Genomic DNA, 16,412 nt, shown 5'->3' with positions numbered 1-16,412 from the left:
CACTTTTGCAAAGCTATTATTTTTCGAATTAATAAATGAGAAAATTATTTTTTTCTGTCTAATAAAAGAATTACGCGTCTTATTTAAACTCATTTATAAGCTTTGGTAAAACCATAACTCCAAATACTTTTACTTTAGACAAAGAATAAATGCCGAGAGCTAAAGTCTTTTCCAACTTTGAAATTTCCATGCAAAATTTTGGTGCCAGGCATATTCAGAAAGTTGTGCAGGATGGTCTACAATGTCTGCTGCTTTGAATTCAACTACATAATCAAAAGAGTAATGAACCTTCGTTAGTATATATATATATATATATACACATACACATCTAGAAGAAATTAAGAGAGAGGACTTTACAAATAGCAGAAACACAAGATGATAATTATTGAACATCTTTTCAGTGCCCACGAGTGAAGCAGAAATTTATGGACCCCCCGTGTCGATAATAATAAGTATGCTGTAAGGTTCGCTATATAAAATCTTTCCCCAGAAATGGAGTATCCTATGGAGATAAAAAGGAAAAATGTCCAGGCCAATGTGGACAAGAAGGGACTCTCACCTAGCAATTTTCTTAGGGCCACTTCGCACTGTTAATTTCATGAATTAATTTAACAATTATCAGTTGTCAGACAATTAGTCATTGTTCAATTTGAGCTGCTTCTCTTAATAATAAACATGTTTTACTCTATTAATCACATAATTTTAATATTAATTCAATCATATGTCTCATACACATTCCAACTATTGTTTTAATACAAAGGCTAAATGATTATTTCCTACCGAATGTTTCATGAATCGACAAACCCCTTTTAAGTTTTAAATAGTCAAATTATAATTAATTAATATTTTTTTTTAAATAACTATTTTACTTTTATAAAAATTATAAAATTATTATTAATATTTAATATAACAATTGTTAAAACTTTATAATTATACAAATTCTATATACATCTAATTTTGAATATTTTATTAGATATTTAGATAATATATTATTGTATAATTAAATATTAATTTATTTTTAATTTAAAATTACTTAATAGTATGTGGATGTATCATATAAATACTTAATTGAATACTAAAAAATAATCGCACATAATTTTATTGTTTAGATTATTCATAAAAAAAAGTTCGATAATCCTCATCAAACTCTTAATAGTGATTCCAATTTATCTTTCTTGATTTCCCAATTCAATAAGATTATATGTATAACTTTATGTATAAATAATGATATATCATCACGTAATTAAGTGTTATTTTATTTTTAATTATTCAATCACCTACTAACACGTTAATGTTTATGCATACAATATTACTTTTCTCAATTAAGATATGATTTGGGTTACTTAATTTAGTAGTTAGGTATTTCGGTAACATACTTTCGGGCTACTCCATACATTTATAAGGAGGAAATTCATGATCAACGATTGCAATTTCTAACCTTACTAATATTATATGGTTGAAACTTCTTTATCACATGTTCATGAACCTATATATATATATATATATATATATATATATATATATATATATATATATATATATATATTTATTATAGCTTTTCGCAGTAAAATAGGAAAAATTGCTTAAAATTTAAGTCTAATTAAACAAGTCCTGAAGATAAACTAAAAATTATTGTAAAAACTGAATTAAGAATCTTAAAACTAGGTCAAACAATGATAATGACTAATTATGGCATATAATAAAAGATTGAACAAAGTGAAAAGGGGTTGGGAATATGTTAATGAATTCAAATAGAAAGGTCAAAGATGGAGATTGCCATGATCGATCTTTAAGATTAATGAAGCCAACAGAAATAAAATTCTTTGAGTGCATAATTACCAAGAACTAATAATAACAACCACCGCAATAATTAATGTCAGACTATAATTTAGGAACAAGAATACGTAAATGGGTTCACATGTAGCACACAGCATGCCACAGATATAGGTGGATCAACGAGTTTGGCTCCAACTCTTCTTGATTCCATTTTTTTGAATAAACAAGGGTTTGATTTGAGTTTAATTTTAATTTGTTAAATTAAAATAAGGGTAATTTATAAATTTAAGTTATAAATCTGAATTATAAACTTAAATTAAATTATTTTAATTTAAATTTGACTCAATTTATAAAATGAGCCATCCCCTTAACTTGAATTCAATATAAATTTGAACTTAAAAAAAAATTCGAATAGAAGAAAATCAAACTGAATTGATCTGTAAGTGTAAACTAGCTGTGCTCGAATTTGCGTCCAGCTCTTTCCAGATGCGATGTAGCTCGCAAAAGCATAAGACCCAATTCAAAAAAACGTATCATATTCTAACCCCACATGCCCATGCCATGCCCATACCCAACACCCGAAGTGGACCCATTTCCACGTGGGAATGCTTCCCTCCGTATAATTTTCTTTCTTAAAAGTAAAAATGAACGGTCCTTATTTCACTTCCACCACCTCCAATATTGAATCTTGACCGTTCCAAGTCTTCCATATGGGCGGCTGAGCTTGTCCCCCTTTTGTCCCCCTTTCACCAACAGCTTGCCTCAAAGTTGCTGCCGTTGCCACCGACAGCTTAGCTTGCCTTTGTCCACAATTCATGCATTGAGAAAATAACTGTGACATCGCCATCTTCTCTTTGCTTTCACTTCAACTTTTTTCTCCACTTTTTTATATCCCTATAAAACTCCCACTTCGGCTTTTCATATTTCATTCCTCTCTCAAACCGGAAATCAATTATTACTGGTCATCATCTCTCTACCTGCTTCAACTTGAGAAATCTTCCTCAGAATATTTTTCTTCTTCAAGTTTTCAACAATGGAAGGCCGTGTAACATATGATAACGATGATCTCAACCTTAAGGCAACTGAACTGAGATTAGGATTGCCAGGCACCGATGAAACTGAAGACCATGAACAAGCTGTTTCAACTGCTAGAAACAACAAGCGTCCATCGCCGGATGATTGTGTCATAAAAAGCAAATCCGATGAAGCTGCCCCAGTTGCCAAGTAAGTTTAATCATACGTACATACATACATACATACATGTATACCAAGATAAAAGCAGAAAAAAAAAAAAAAGTTCAAAGAAGAACAATGTATTGACTTGATTTATGTTGTGACATGCAGAGCGCAAATAGTGGGTTGGCCGCCAATCCGATCCTACAGGAAGAACACTTTACAGCCAAAGAAGACCGAGGCTGAGGCTCCTGGGATTTACGTGAAAGTAAGCATGGATGGAGCGCCATACCTAAGAAAGATTGACCTCAAGGTTTACAAGGGATACCCAGAGCTGTTGAAGGCTTTAGAGAACATGTTCAAGTTCACCATAGGTAAGATTTTTTTCTTGTTGTTAGCCATATGTTCAGATTTCATGATGTGGTTCTTTTGATTGGTAGTTCTAAGAATGATTTTGACCTTAGATTTTTTTCGCTTTTTCAGGTGAGTACTCTGAGAGAGAAGGTTATAAAGGTTCTGAATACGCCCCTACCTATGAGGACAAAGATGGTGACTGGATGCTTGTTGGAGATGTTCCATGGGAGTAAGATCTCTCGCCACTTTCTTCTCCTTCTCCCTCTCCCTCTCCCTCTCCCTCTCCAGTCTCAACTATATACATTTACATAATTATATACACTCTATTTATGTTTACTTATAAGATTTTTTTTGCTTTTGTTGCAGTATGTTCATGTCATCATGCAAAAGACTGAGAATCATGAAAGGTTCAGAAGCAAGAGGTTTAGGTTGTGGAGTTTGAACAACCACAGCTAGCTAGCTATAACATCAAAACCATAAAGGCAGGAGATTTCTTTACCAATGAGGAAGAAATCTTTCAGCTTGGGTTGTCCAAGATGATCTTTGATCGGGCTCTCGATCTCCTTATAGATGTTTCTCTGGATTTGGAGTGGCAATTTAGAGAATGAAAACAGGCAAAATCATAGGAAAGTTAACGTTGTTTCCTCAAGTTTGGCAGCAAGATATATATATGGTGGTTGGTTCGAGCATGTTTATCGTCTCTTGTGTTGTCTTCGGAGCCCATCAACCCAAAACTCCATTCAAGAAACTGCTGTTCCATGGATGCAACTGTAAATTTTCTTTTTTAAGGGGAAAAAAAAAAGAAAAATAGGAGAAAAAAAATGCTTGTCCAAGTTTGAGTTGTATTATAAATACAAAAAAAATAATAGAATTACATTAAGCTGAGCCTGTAAAATTCTTTTGTGCTTGTTCATTTAAGCCGATGAATTGTTTGTGTGTGCTAAATCCCCTTTTTTAGTGTAATTTCATTAATCAATTAATTAAAATTCTCGCATAATTAATCACTTAATCCATGAGAACTCCTCTCCCAAGAATATGCCTTATGATGAGTTACAGCTACGTTGATTATATTCGATTGGTTAATCTTTAAGCATGATTAGGGGAACCAATTTTTTTACCAAGATAAATAACTTCTTTCACTTTTTCGTTAATCTCGGAAGTTTTGTTTGTTAGTACAAATTAAGAAGGCAATCGTTTTGCTACATGCCAATAAACTAATATAAATATATATATTATTTTATATTTCACTCAAGGTACGATCAAATTACAAGTTTCCACTCACTTATTTTTTAAATAAAGTACAACTATTATTTAATTATTTGACTCCTTTAAAAAAAAAAAAAAAGGGTCATGATAGAATATCTAATAAGTAAATAATCATATAATTTATAATAGTATTAGGTTTATAAAATTATCATTTATCCTTCTAAGTAATTATTAATAACATGGTTAGTTAAATTCGACCTATATTACATTAATCTTTTCAATTGTGATTTAATTGAATTACATAAAAAATGTGCAATATTGCTAAATTATATTGGAAAGAAGTGTGATTTTGGCAATCAAAATTGTAGGCTTGGTACGATTCTAACCATATCACATATTTTCAGGGATGATTTGAATTAAATTGCACCCAAAAAAGTGCAATTCTAGCAACTATCTCCAACTTTTTTTTTTCTTGTTTTTTTTTTTTCGAAATTTTGATAAGCCAAAATGACTTTTATAACATTTTATTGAGTTTTTGTGGTTAAGAAAATCAAGTATTAGATAAAATTTATAGTTTAAAAATTCAAAAATGAGAATTATGATTTCCTCAAAAAATGTAGAAAGGCATGTTAATAATAGTAAAAATAAGGAAAACTGTAAGTATGCTGTTGAGAATTTAAGAACATAAATGGGTTATCATCAAGATCTGTTCTTGCACATTTATCAGAAAGACTAGAGTCATCTTGGACTAATCCACATATAGATTTATTTAAGCTTGTCTTTTTACCAGACTGCAGAGTTGAACATTTCTGTTTGCAGATTCAACTTCGATCCCTGGTTTTTTTTTCCCCCATAATGGGTGGTGCAGCTTGTTGCCAAGTAGCAACGTATTCTGGTGACAAGAAGTTTGAGCTGCATACGGATATTAGAGCAAATCATATATATACGATGTGATGTATCGCTTCCTGGGCCTGTTGTTTGGTCAAGCATGATTCTGTTGCCTAAAAATCTCGACTGTCTATTCTTCAAGATAGCAGAAAATGCCGATGGTTGATGAAATATGACTATCTGATTACGAAATATAAAGATAACATTTGCTCCAGATGTATAATTTAGTGGTGAGCCACAACTGAAGCTTGACATCATGCCGACAACTAATTAAAACTCTAAATCAGCTGAGTCAAGAGTCCTGGAATCACGTCGGATCTTGTTTTCTGATACCCTTTTTATTTGGTCACAGTAAAAATGGTCATATTATTTAAAGATAATTGAAGGATCTTATTCTTCCCACAGTTAATATGCAAACAAGATGTCACCTTTGAAACTTCATCCCAACTTATACAATCTTCAACAACTGAATTTCAATGAATCCTTGGTGCTTGGAATCACATGGTTACTGTCACTGACACTGCTACTGCCACTGCCACTGCCACCTGCAATCACTTTCGAGAACCAAAAGGAAGATTAAAAGATTAAAAAATTTCATTATGTAAACAGAAAATAAAATACACAAAGTGGTCAGTCAGTAGTTAGATATGCTTGCTTCAGGGCGTGGGGCTCCATCTGATCACACTTTTTGGCTAAAGGAATTCTAGTCAAAACAGTGTTTACAAACTCCCAAAAATTTTTTCGTTGCTCGATAAGATTTTTCTAACTTTAGTATATTAATTTAATGATTAACATGCCACAACTTGCTTAAATGCAAGATTAGGTAGCCATTGCTTAATAAAGTGAAAGCCATAACAACTGTAGTTACAGAAATAGTGTTTCCCTTTCTTTGGTGGAGGAACATGAACAAGTTACTAGGTCATTTACCTTTGGGCAGCGAAGCAGAGCTCAGAGGAGTATTTGAATGTATTATTTTAGACAGACATTTTTTTTAACAAGTGAAACACTATGTTTTATTATGAGTATCAAATTAAATATACTATTATGTGAATGAATAATTTTAAATTAAAAATCAAATAACATTTAATCATATGATAACACATCATTTAAATATTTAATTGAGTACTCAAAACTGAGTATAAATAACATTGCTTTTATTCTACGGAAAAGAATCCTAGATAAGTTTGGTATTATTCAACATCACTTATAAAATACCAAGTCAATTAATAAAACCATGTGAAATGGGTAACCACCTAACCTGATTGGCCTACTGCATTAAAGGCCTTTCCTTGGATTGAATGTGTTGTTTAATTGTGGACTTCAGTTTCAGAGTTTAAACATGCTCTTTGCTCATGAAAATATGCAGCATAATAATCAAATTTATAGGTTAACAGTTGGACCGTCTAACCCTCTTTCCTTTTTATTCATGTCCATATAATTTGCTTCATGTGTAAAAGTATTCATTGAGTACCCAAATCTGCCAAGAGAATGCCTGTAGCCATGTATCACCCAGTCAAAATGGGAGGAAGGCATACCTTTTAAATGCAAACATGTAGCTGCATATCAGCCTCTGATCTTCTACTTCACTCTGTTCCTGGACAGTAGCACATCAGGTTTCTCACTTGAACTGAGTATACAATTGTGCCCCGGATTCATATAAACTGCTGTTAATTCCAGTCAGATAAGCACTATACTCGAAAAATACTTGCACTTGTGACTAATTTGAAGTTCCAACTACCTTCACATTAGCCGTAGCATGCACCAAAAAGAGATAGTGGTACCACACCAACACAACCTTTTCTGTCAACTGCGTTCGTTTTATTAAAAATGGATATAATTTTCACCTTCAAAATCAAACTTGCTCAGAAAAGCATTGCATCCTAAGAACAAGAAGAGATTAAAGAAAATTGTTGTCACATGATATTACAGTGGCCAAGTCATAACAAAACTGGGATGTCGACTACATTACAGCCTAAAATTACACTGTTCTCACAAAGGGATCATTTGTAACAGAAAAACAAAGCCCCCGATGTGAAACTTACAGATTATCCTTATAATAGGATGAGAAGAAAGTGAAATCATTCAAGAAAATCATAAACCTTACAGGTTATTGTTTGAACTGTGACTTCCTGTTAACAACTTTTAACATTTGTTCTGTATGCTGTTTACCGACCTCTTGTAGAACAACACAGATGCATATATTCAATTAAGGAACATGACACAATATAATGTATGTGTGCTTTCAGGATACAAAAAACAAACTTCCTAAAATTTTTGTTGTTTCAAAACCCGATCCCCTCAAACTTATTGCCAATGATACACCGAATTCAAACAGCCAAAAGATTCACTGCTGAAGAGAAAAATGAGAAGTGGAAAGCAAAGAATAATGGACTTATCTTCTTGAAGAAGGTGAACTGCTTTCAAGTACGCCTTAAAAACCGAAGAGCTAAAACACATGGCTGTGAGCACAGCATCTGACCATGAATCATCTCTCTGACTAATCAGTGGGCTGATTCTTAGGGACTTCCATGTTTCTGTGAGGCAAACTAGTCTGGCTGTTAACAGATAGAAAAGCAAGTTTAAATTTCCAATTGTAAAAACAACATGAACACGGTAATAGCTGGAGAAAAGTTCAAATGTATGCCTAACTTCTACATCATGGGCATCTGAAAGAACATAAGAAGAACAAAACTAAGTTTCATTCCAATCCAACAGAAAACAGTACCATCTCTGTCGTCTTTGCTCCAGATGGTACGAAAAAATCATTACCAAAAATTAAAGAACATGAAATCTGGATCAGAATAATGGAAAGCAGGCCCGGCACTGTAACAGCTATCTCACAGCAGAAACCACCATTCCACATTACTCAGATGTATATAAAAGCACATCCCCTTAGACATTCATAGAACCAACACAACTCAAATAAACAGAATCGGGTAGCTCTATCAGCATTGTATGTTCCTTCAATACATCAAAAGCAACCAAGATTATCCATCCTTGTCCAACCAATTAAATGATTCTCCGAATTGAACAATTCACGTGCTGTCATCTCTCACATCAGCATATCCAACAAAGAGTTCTTCAATTTGACATGAAGCACTTGAAATCTCTTTTTGACACTCAAAGCTGTTGTCCCTTCAAACAGGATCAACTATTGTCTAGAGCTTGAATGACCATTTACTACAAGTAAAAATGAATAAATAAACAAGTAGAGAAAGCAACATCAGAAAATAATTGAAGCCTGATAACCGCTAGCACTCACTGAACGTAAAGGAAACCAAAATGTCTGCAATCAAACTCTATTTCATCACAAAAATGAAAAATAATGTACAGAACAACAATTGGATCCAAACCAAGGTGGGCCTATTACGGTGTATGGCATTTGACACCTATACTCTTAAAAGCGCTATACAAAGAGTTTCTTTTCTCTTACTCCTATTACCTATACAAAAATTAAATTAGCCCTGCACCGCCAGGGTCTGTAAGTGTTCCAAGAAAACTTGCAAACTCAAATCATCAGTAAATATGACATCTGAACCTTCGGCATATACTGAATCCTGAGTAATAGAAGGATTCAACTTGGCAAGTAGAAACCTTGCCTGACTACTATGTTGGTCACACTTTATAAGCTTAGGTGCTGGAACTCGTTCAGCCACTAGTTGTTCTACATCAAGCTCTGGGGCTTCCAACAGCTTTCTCAAATTCTCATGGTTTGGATCTTTGTCATAGCCCAGCTTCTTCCACTGAGCAATCTTTGATCCATAGTGAATAACCACATGGAAATATGAATCAAAGAGTAATATAACATCAGGAGAGATAGAGCGTACATCAAGGAGGACTGGAACAGGAGGACCATCAAAGGAATACTGGAAAAGCGTAGGCTGGATCATTATAACAGAACCCACTACACCCTCACGGTTCAGCATCAGCCGGAAATAAGCTGTCTCATCAGGACTACAGTTGAAGACATCAATAAATTGGGACCTCCTTAAATAGTACATGAATTGGGGATAAAGGGAAAAGTTTGATGAAAGGCGGAAGGAAGACGGATCTTCCTGCACATAATCCCCAAATTTGGATGCAAATCGAATAAGTGTGTCATCCAACCATCTTATTACATCTCGAGAGTAACATGTCTCTGCTCGATGTATGGCTAATCTAGCCATGACTGCAGCTGCTGCTTCTTGGTCGAACCCAGCAGCTATTTCAGGAGATTGCTTTCCAACCCATCTTCTTGCAGCAGTTGTCACTCTTTTCCGCATTCCCATGTTTCCAAGACGATATCGTGTTATAAACTGAATGAAAAATGCAGATCCAGGCTGGGCTTTCTGATCATCACTCACTTGGAAAAAGAAAGCAATGCACGTTTTATTAGAAAGTGTGTTCAACTTCCACATGTAGGTCCCACCCTCCCCTGTCTCATTGTCACTCACTAAATTATTCTTCTTCCGCAGAGACACACAAGGTCCAAGAGCTCCACAGATTTTTATATCTCTAGTAGTCACAATTTCAATAGTTGCATCAAAATACATCTTCAAATTCCCCTCTTCATCGCGACCAAAAATGTGCCGCATACATTTTCTGAACTGATCCATTTCAAATGACTCTCCTAACATCATGAATCCACCTGAACTCTCAACAGGAACTTTTAGCTCAGCTGCGCCAACTTGATCCAGAGAACAAGCAAACAAATCAAGAACAACAGATGACTTAGACAATCTCTCTGACAATCGCTTGTAGAAGGCACTAGACTTTCTATAATAAGATGCATGGCCATTCATGAGGTCTACATGGTTCCTGATAGTTTTACTAAGATCTGTATCTACAACAATCCCAGGGCCCAGGGTTGCAGGGCCAGATGTGAATACCATGATCCGTGAGCCTATATTCACTAAGCAACCTTCCAATAGTCCGAGAGCAGCTGATATTGCAGCTCCAGTGCATCTTTGAGGCCTATGACCTGGCTTTGGTTGCACTAAACTATGTATCTCTTCAATGGCAGTACTAATATTGAATTCACACTCAGACACAGGACGCAGAAAACTCTGATTCTGAATAACTGGTGTCTTCCCTAGTTGCTGCTGCTTCAAGCGACTAATGCCCAGCAATTGTTGAATCTGAGAGTTGAAGCAAACACCATTCAAAACATTATTTTCTTCTCCCACTTCTAATTGTGGTTTCCCTAAGCTTAGATATTTAATAATCTTGAATTAAAAAATTAGATACTGAGTATAAATACCTTTTCTGAGGAGAGCTCACGTTCGCCGTGCAAAATGACAACTCTAGAACACTCGTTGAATCCAAGATCATGAACCATTACCATTGAATCGAATACCACTAAACCCACCAAAGCATTTTCCGGCAACTGCTCAATTACACGAAGTAACTCATGTTTAACCGCCTTAATCTCATCCTTCTCCATACACCCATCCACCACAAACACAAAAGCCGGTCCCACTCCAACCCCACTAACCCCGGCACTAGAAACAGACAAAAACGACATCGCAGAGCCCAAAGTATTAGTGATAGCATGATCGTTGGTGGCGTATTCGACAGAGGAATAAGTGGGGAAGAGTTCAGCGGGCAGATTGGTTTCGGTGATAGAAGAGTAAGTGCGGGGAAAGGGGTTTTTGCCGTAACAGAAAGGGCAAGACCAGATGCGAGAGGTGTAATCGACGCGGGCATAGGGGTTTAAAACGGCGCCGCATTTGGAACAGATGAGAGGGTCGTAAGGGAGGATGGGGATGTCGGAGGATTGCATTAAAGGAGTGTGCAGGAGACAAGGAGGGATGATGAGAGAAACGGCGTCCGATTTGGTGGACGGCCATGAGTTCCAGGCCCAACGAAGGCCTTCGATGGCTTCAAGTTCCGTGAAATCCATGGTTTGGTTTGTGGGATTGGTGATGGGTTTTAGGTGGAAGAAGCGTAGGAAGGGAGAGAATCTGGCATTGTCTTCGAGAGGAAGCAAAGGGAAGGGCGAAATTTTAAACCGATTCCAATTATTATTCAAAGTTGAGTTGAAACTTCACGAGTGAAGTGGGCGGGCAGTATCGGATGAGAGATTTGATCTTAACATTTAACCGGGGGTGGGCGGGTTCATATATAAAGCTTGATTGAAGTTGAAGACAAGCTGAAGCTACAGAGTTGTGGAGGCAGCGCAGGCTGCTATATGGATCTAGTCCTAGAGAATTATATAAATTAATGTGGCATGCCTTGATACAACATTATTTATATATAGTATAGGATTAATTTGCTTCAATCATATGTATCAATCTACATAGATCAGGTGTAGGAAGAGTCATTTGTAGGGTAAATGTATGATGTTGAATGTATGAAACGAGTATGTCCTTACCCCACTTTCTAATACTCCAATTATAGTGATAGATGCTGTTTTCAACGTCTTACACATGCCTAATAAGGGTTACATTCAAAATGAACTAAACTCAAACTTAGCCCTATCAAGTTTGATTCAACTTGTGACAATAAGTTCTCACAAGTTTAACTCAACTTGAGAAAAATTGAACGAATTCAAGTTCAACTACTATATCAAACTTAGTTTAAATTCAATTCGATACTATAAACAACAAAAACTATATTGTTCTAATACGTATTAATTTAATCGTCATTTTAACTATTTCGAATTAAGCTCTCCCACACTCACAAGTCAATGAACTGAACACCCCTTATACTCGATTTTGAACTCAACAATACAACACCCCATAGGCTCAAATTGGACTAAGAACAGCTCGTTTTGAGTTTAAATCAACTTAATTTAAATCCAATCCTAGCAAGTACACCCAATGAACAAACTGCAGCAGAAAAAAGAGTTTGACAATACAGTATGGAACTTGCATGGAGTTGAGTTATCATCATGAAAAACGTTTTCGGTACATTATGATTGTTACTGGATAAAATAAATAAATTTCAAAAGGAAAAGCATTTAATGATCAAAAAACTGTATGAAGCTAGCACAAGGATCTGATGGAGAGCTGATTCAATAGGCTATCTCCACTGATTGTGTATCAAGTTCATGCCTGCACAAGTTAATAAACAGGTAAACTATTTGCTTCAGAATTTTCAACATCAACCTACAATGTTATAGAACCATGAATCTGACAGTACAAATAAAGAACTAACAATATGCATAAAAGTGAATTTTACGTGTCAGGCAAAATCATATATTTTATGGGACTTTGTTAAAACTTATTCACAATTAACCTGCTGTTTTTTCTTCTTTGGCCTTCTCTTTCTTCGAGGTTTGTGTGCATCAGAGTTTGAACTTAAATTACTACTATGACCTGTTCTAGGATTAGAAGAACTCCCAGCTCTAAAGGAAGGCCCGCTTCTGTTGCTGGATGTGTTGCTGCTGGACATAGACATTTCAGCATCCTGTGTTGATGACTTTCTGCTTGATGAATATCCAAACCTTGATTGAGCATGCATCGTGCTTGAAGAAGTATTGGTTGATGACCGGGGAGGAGGCATTAGAGCTCTAGCAGAATTCTGCCTCTATACAGAAAAGAGGGGAGAAGGAAACAGGTTTAAACAGTTAAATCATTCTATGCTAAGTTCATGAAGTGAAATTAACAGAAGTGGACATGAACCTGATTCCTTTCATCACTAGACATGCCAGATGCAGCTTTTCCAGAAGCACTGGAAGCCTGTTCCCTGCAAAAATAATAACAATAGTAACAATTATGTGAGATGCTCCTTCATCAACATTATATCATTAATCGGCACATAAATTATCAAGTAGCATGCAAAAAGCATATCAAAAGGTTGGTAATTCCCTGATTGTTGTCAGGAAGGGAGTTTGTGCCATTGGTTTCAAGTACTGCAGAGCAGGAAACTTGTGTCTACATTGATAACAGAATCACAAATATTGTGCCACAACAGATTAATTTCTTCGTGCATTTCTATGAGTATACTAACCATTGCAAATTCACTCTGACTTTAAATAAAGATAATAAAATGAGAAAGAACATAAATGAAGCACTTGAGTATATAGAGAATACGCAACTCTCATCATCTAAGATTAATTCAAAAGTAGTACTGCCTTCTAAACACAACAAATACCTTGTGCTTTTATCAGTCCATTCATCATCTGCATCTTCATCACTTGAGCTTCCAGATAAAAAGAAATCATCATCAGTCAAATCCAAAAGTCCATCATCCTCACTTCCTGTTTCTGTTAAAAAAAAAGTCCAAGAAAAATACCATTTTGTGAATATAACAATATATTCGACCAATGTAAAGTATCAACAAGGCACTGATTAGGAGAGCCCACACATCCCATGCCAAAAAGATTTAATTAGTATTTGGCATAATATTATTTATCTATAATTGGTCCCTCACACAAATAGTTTAAAGCTTTGAGATTGGATTTCTAAAGTGATATGTCTGTTTACTCTTTTACTACTCAATACAGGTTTTGTTAAGTGCTAAAAACCTGCACAATACAGGAGTGATACTATTGTTTTCTTATCACAGTTTTTTTTTTTTATGTAATTCTCCGTATACAACTAAATTGCAGTTCATGGAACATTAAACTTACACATTAAAGTAGGGTGCTTGCTAACATTTCACAAATATCAATCAACATTCCCACATGCTTGGATTAGTGACTACAGTTTCAGTTGTCTGTCTAACCAGATACACTAGATAATTCTTCTTTAGTATAATTCAATAAAAAGATACCGTTTATGTTTTTTTAAGGAATTTGAAATGAATAATTCAGATGCACCTAATCAATAAATTCCAATATAGGGACAGCTTGGAATGTTATGGTGCAGTGCATCATATAAATTTGAAGGGCATATAATTGCATGTATAACGCATCCGAAGGGACAGTTGTGCATTATCATCCAGTAATTTACCATGTTTGTATAGCAAACATACAGAAACTAATTATTTACCCAAATTATTTAAAAATGAATTCATGCTCTACAACATCTTTGCATCAGGAACATGATTGTAACTATATTTTAAGTTTACCCCATTCAGTTAAATCCTTATGATTCTTCTTCATGTAAACACCTACTTATGGACTGAGAGAATACAGTTTATACATTAAGCATACACAGGAAGACATGTCTCACTATCTCCATGCCAACATTTCAAAGAAGCAGATCCACCATTTACAACTTTTTATCATTATAAAAGAACATAACACCAGGCTAGTGACCATAATAAAGAAATATACTTTAATTCCCACAGATAAGTACAAAAGCACTTGTAATAATGAAAAGAAAATACCTTCCAGATCCTTCCCACTGGCAGCAGCAGCAATTAAGTTAGCTTTAATCTGCTTGCGCAATCTATTTCTCTTATCAACCATGTCTGAATCATCACCTCCACTAAATAAAGATACATATTTCTCTGTTTTAGGAAAAAACTGCAATTCAAATGGAGCAAATTTTAACTTTCAGTAGTACATATATCTACACATATACTTATTCATAAAAAATCGTGTTATCTGTAAACAAACAAGCAGAGCCCTGACAAAACCAAGCTAGTACACTAGAAAAAAGAACCATCCTGAACTCCACAGAAGGCATAGGTTAAGGAATGTGACATCACCACAGCATCAAAACTTCAGTATCTACTTTGTTTAACAGAGAAATGCACTAAATATAATTACAAATGCCACAACCATTCATGAAAATAATAATAATAATAATTAATATACCTAGAATCTGTATGAAGCTTACCCTAACATATTCAAGATCTTCCTTCAATTTAACAAGCTGCTCAGCATCCTGTGGTTGAAGAGATGAAGAACGTTGCAATTTCTCCAAACGTCTAATTCTTCTCTCTATCTTTCTCCTCTCTAAACATGCCACACATTAGTTTCAACAGTTGCACAACATAGATTCCCAGCTTAGATTAGAAAACAGAAAGTAACACAATAATAAAAATTCATGAGATGCAGAAATAGTATTACCAAAAAACTTTATCTTCCTGTCACGAAGAAATATTTTGCGTTCCACTGCTAGCCGAGTATGAATTTCCTGCTGTCTCTTAAGTTCTTCCAACTTCTTTTGTTGAGCCTCTCTAACTTCCAGCGGAAGTTCCTTCAACAAACATTTGCCAGTCAGGAAAAACTTCTACAAAACCTATTCTGAAGAAATATTTTTTCATAAATTTCAAACCAAACATCCCGACACCTAGGGTTCACGAATCACAAGTGATCTTACTGGCTAAGCTAAATAGTACCCCACAAACCCATTATAATACAAAAACGAATAAATATATCTTTAACCTAAGAACATGACAGCACGATACATAGAACCGAAGTATATATACAGTGAGAAGTATACAAATAACAGTCCACAGTGATCATGAATTCAAACTGCGAGTTACCCAAATTATATTCCAACAAACTAAATAAATCTCTTCCAATTAGGAAGCAAATTAAACTAAATACCCAAATAACTTTAAAAAAGTAATAATAATTATTATTATAGCCATCCTTTTGAGTGTAAATTAAAAGAAGAAAGTAGCAGTGAACCTTGCGGAGCATGCGCTCAATAGAACGAATCTGATTTTTAATAGAGACTGATTTGGGCTTAGGTTTCTTCTCAACAGCAAGCCCTTTTGATCGCCGACCGAGGGGCTTACGCTCCGCCACCCGGCGCCTGCCATAGCCACCGTGGGCCATGGTGGATACAAAAATATAGCTAAGAAGAAATCACTAAGAGATTAAGAATTTCTTTTCTATTGCTGGTTTTGCCCTAATTAGGGTATATATATTTTGTTCCTCCTGGTTTTAACTTTAATCGAACTGGACTGGATGATAGAGATAGCTTTAACCTTTTTTCCCTTTCTCTGTGTCGCTTAAGCGGCACTATTTTACTTCCCTACTATTTCATTATTTTCTTGGGAAAAATCCCATACCAATGAAATACTGTTGACATTGTATATCATGAGAAGATACGCTTCATGCACAAATACAATACAACCCATTAGACTCCCATCCGGTATGGCCTGTTGTACCCACGGGCAGATCGGGCCAC

The 16,412-nt window shown here is 35.1% G+C and overlaps 3 protein-coding genes across 4 annotated transcripts; 1 reads left to right on the top strand and 2 right to left on the bottom strand.

Annotated features, from left to right (window-relative positions):
• The first annotated feature begins 2,670 nt into the window (after window positions 1–2,670).
• On the top strand, window positions 2,671–4,183 carry LOC123220943 (auxin-induced protein 22B-like). The gene is made up of 4 exons (XM_044643564.1): window positions 2,671–3,000; window positions 3,121–3,323; window positions 3,433–3,532; window positions 3,670–4,183. Exons 1-4 carry the CDS (start codon window positions 2,810–2,812, stop codon window positions 3,743–3,745), a joined length of 570 nt encoding a protein of 189 aa, XP_044499499.1. The 5' UTR covers window positions 2,671–2,809; the 3' UTR covers window positions 3,746–4,183.
• A 4,497-nt stretch (window positions 4,184–8,680) lies between these two features.
• Window positions 8,681–11,722, bottom strand: LOC123220941 (protein transport protein SEC23). The gene is made up of 2 exons (XM_044643561.1): window positions 10,637–11,722; window positions 8,681–10,514 (listed from the first exon to the last, which is right to left on the bottom strand). Exons 1-2 carry the CDS (start codon window positions 11,276–11,278, stop codon window positions 8,856–8,858), a joined length of 2,301 nt encoding a protein of 766 aa, XP_044499496.1. The 5' UTR covers window positions 11,279–11,722; the 3' UTR covers window positions 8,681–8,855.
• A 517-nt stretch (window positions 11,723–12,239) lies between these two features.
• On the bottom strand, window positions 12,240–16,228 carry LOC123220942 (rRNA-processing protein EFG1-like). 2 transcript variants are annotated; one of them, XM_044643563.1, is made up of 8 exons: window positions 15,908–16,228; window positions 15,341–15,470; window positions 15,108–15,226; window positions 14,653–14,791; window positions 13,474–13,585; window positions 13,002–13,065; window positions 12,616–12,900; window positions 12,240–12,431 (listed from the first exon to the last, which is right to left on the bottom strand). In XM_044643563.1, exons 1-8 carry the CDS (start codon window positions 16,055–16,057, stop codon window positions 12,426–12,428), a joined length of 1,005 nt encoding a protein of 334 aa, XP_044499498.1. In that variant the 5' UTR covers window positions 16,058–16,228; the 3' UTR covers window positions 12,240–12,425. The 2 variants fall into 2 exon arrangements, with proteins under 2 accessions (XP_044499498.1, XP_044499497.1); XM_044643562.1 differs by having other exon boundaries at window positions 12,616–12,906; window positions 15,908–16,215.
• Between the last annotated feature and the right edge of the window lie 184 nt (window positions 16,229–16,412).

Source organism: Mangifera indica, chromosome 7, assembly GCF_011075055.1.
Source record: "Mangifera indica cultivar Alphonso chromosome 7, CATAS_Mindica_2.1, whole genome shotgun sequence".
NCBI lineage: Eukaryota > Viridiplantae > Streptophyta > Magnoliopsida > Sapindales > Anacardiaceae > Mangifera > Mangifera indica.
The sequence above is the reverse complement of the archived record's forward strand: the minus strand, read 5'-3'. Positions and strand labels throughout refer to the sequence as shown.

What these genes read in the sequence shown, in the direction of transcription:
- LOC123220943 (XM_044643564.1), top strand. Translation starts at nt 2,810, where the DNA reads ATGGAAGGCCGTGTAACATATGATAACGATGATCTCAACCTTAAGGCA. An exon ending in GAAGCTGCCCCAGTTGCCAA is followed by an intron (nt 3,001 to 3,120) that starts GTAAGTTTAATC and finishes TGTGACATGCAG; the next exon opens with AGCGCAAATAGTGGGTTGGC. An exon ending in CATGTTCAAGTTCACCATAG is followed by an intron (nt 3,324 to 3,432) that starts GTAAGATTTTTT and finishes TCGCTTTTTCAG; the next exon opens with GTGAGTACTCTGAGAGAGAA.
- LOC123220941 (XM_044643561.1), bottom strand. Translation starts at nt 11,278, where the DNA reads ATGGATTTCACGGAACTTGAAGCCATCGAAGGCCTTCGTTGGGCCTGG. An exon ending in GTGAGCTCTCCTCAGAAAAG is followed by an intron (nt 10,515 to 10,636) that starts GTATTTATACTC and finishes TTCAACTCTCAG; the next exon opens with ATTCAACAATTGCTGGGCAT.
- LOC123220942 (XM_044643562.1), bottom strand. Translation starts at nt 16,057, where the DNA reads ATGGCCCACGGTGGCTATGGCAGGCGCCGGGTGGCGGAGCGTAAGCCC. An exon ending in CAGTGGGAAGGATCTGGAAG is followed by an intron (nt 13,586 to 14,652) that starts GTATTTTCTTTT and finishes TTTTTTTAACAG; the next exon opens with AAACAGGAAGTGAGGATGAT. An exon ending in CTAGTGATGAAAGGAATCAG is followed by an intron (nt 12,907 to 13,001) that starts GTTCATGTCCAC and finishes TTTTCTGTATAG; the next exon opens with AGGCAGAATTCTGCTAGAGC.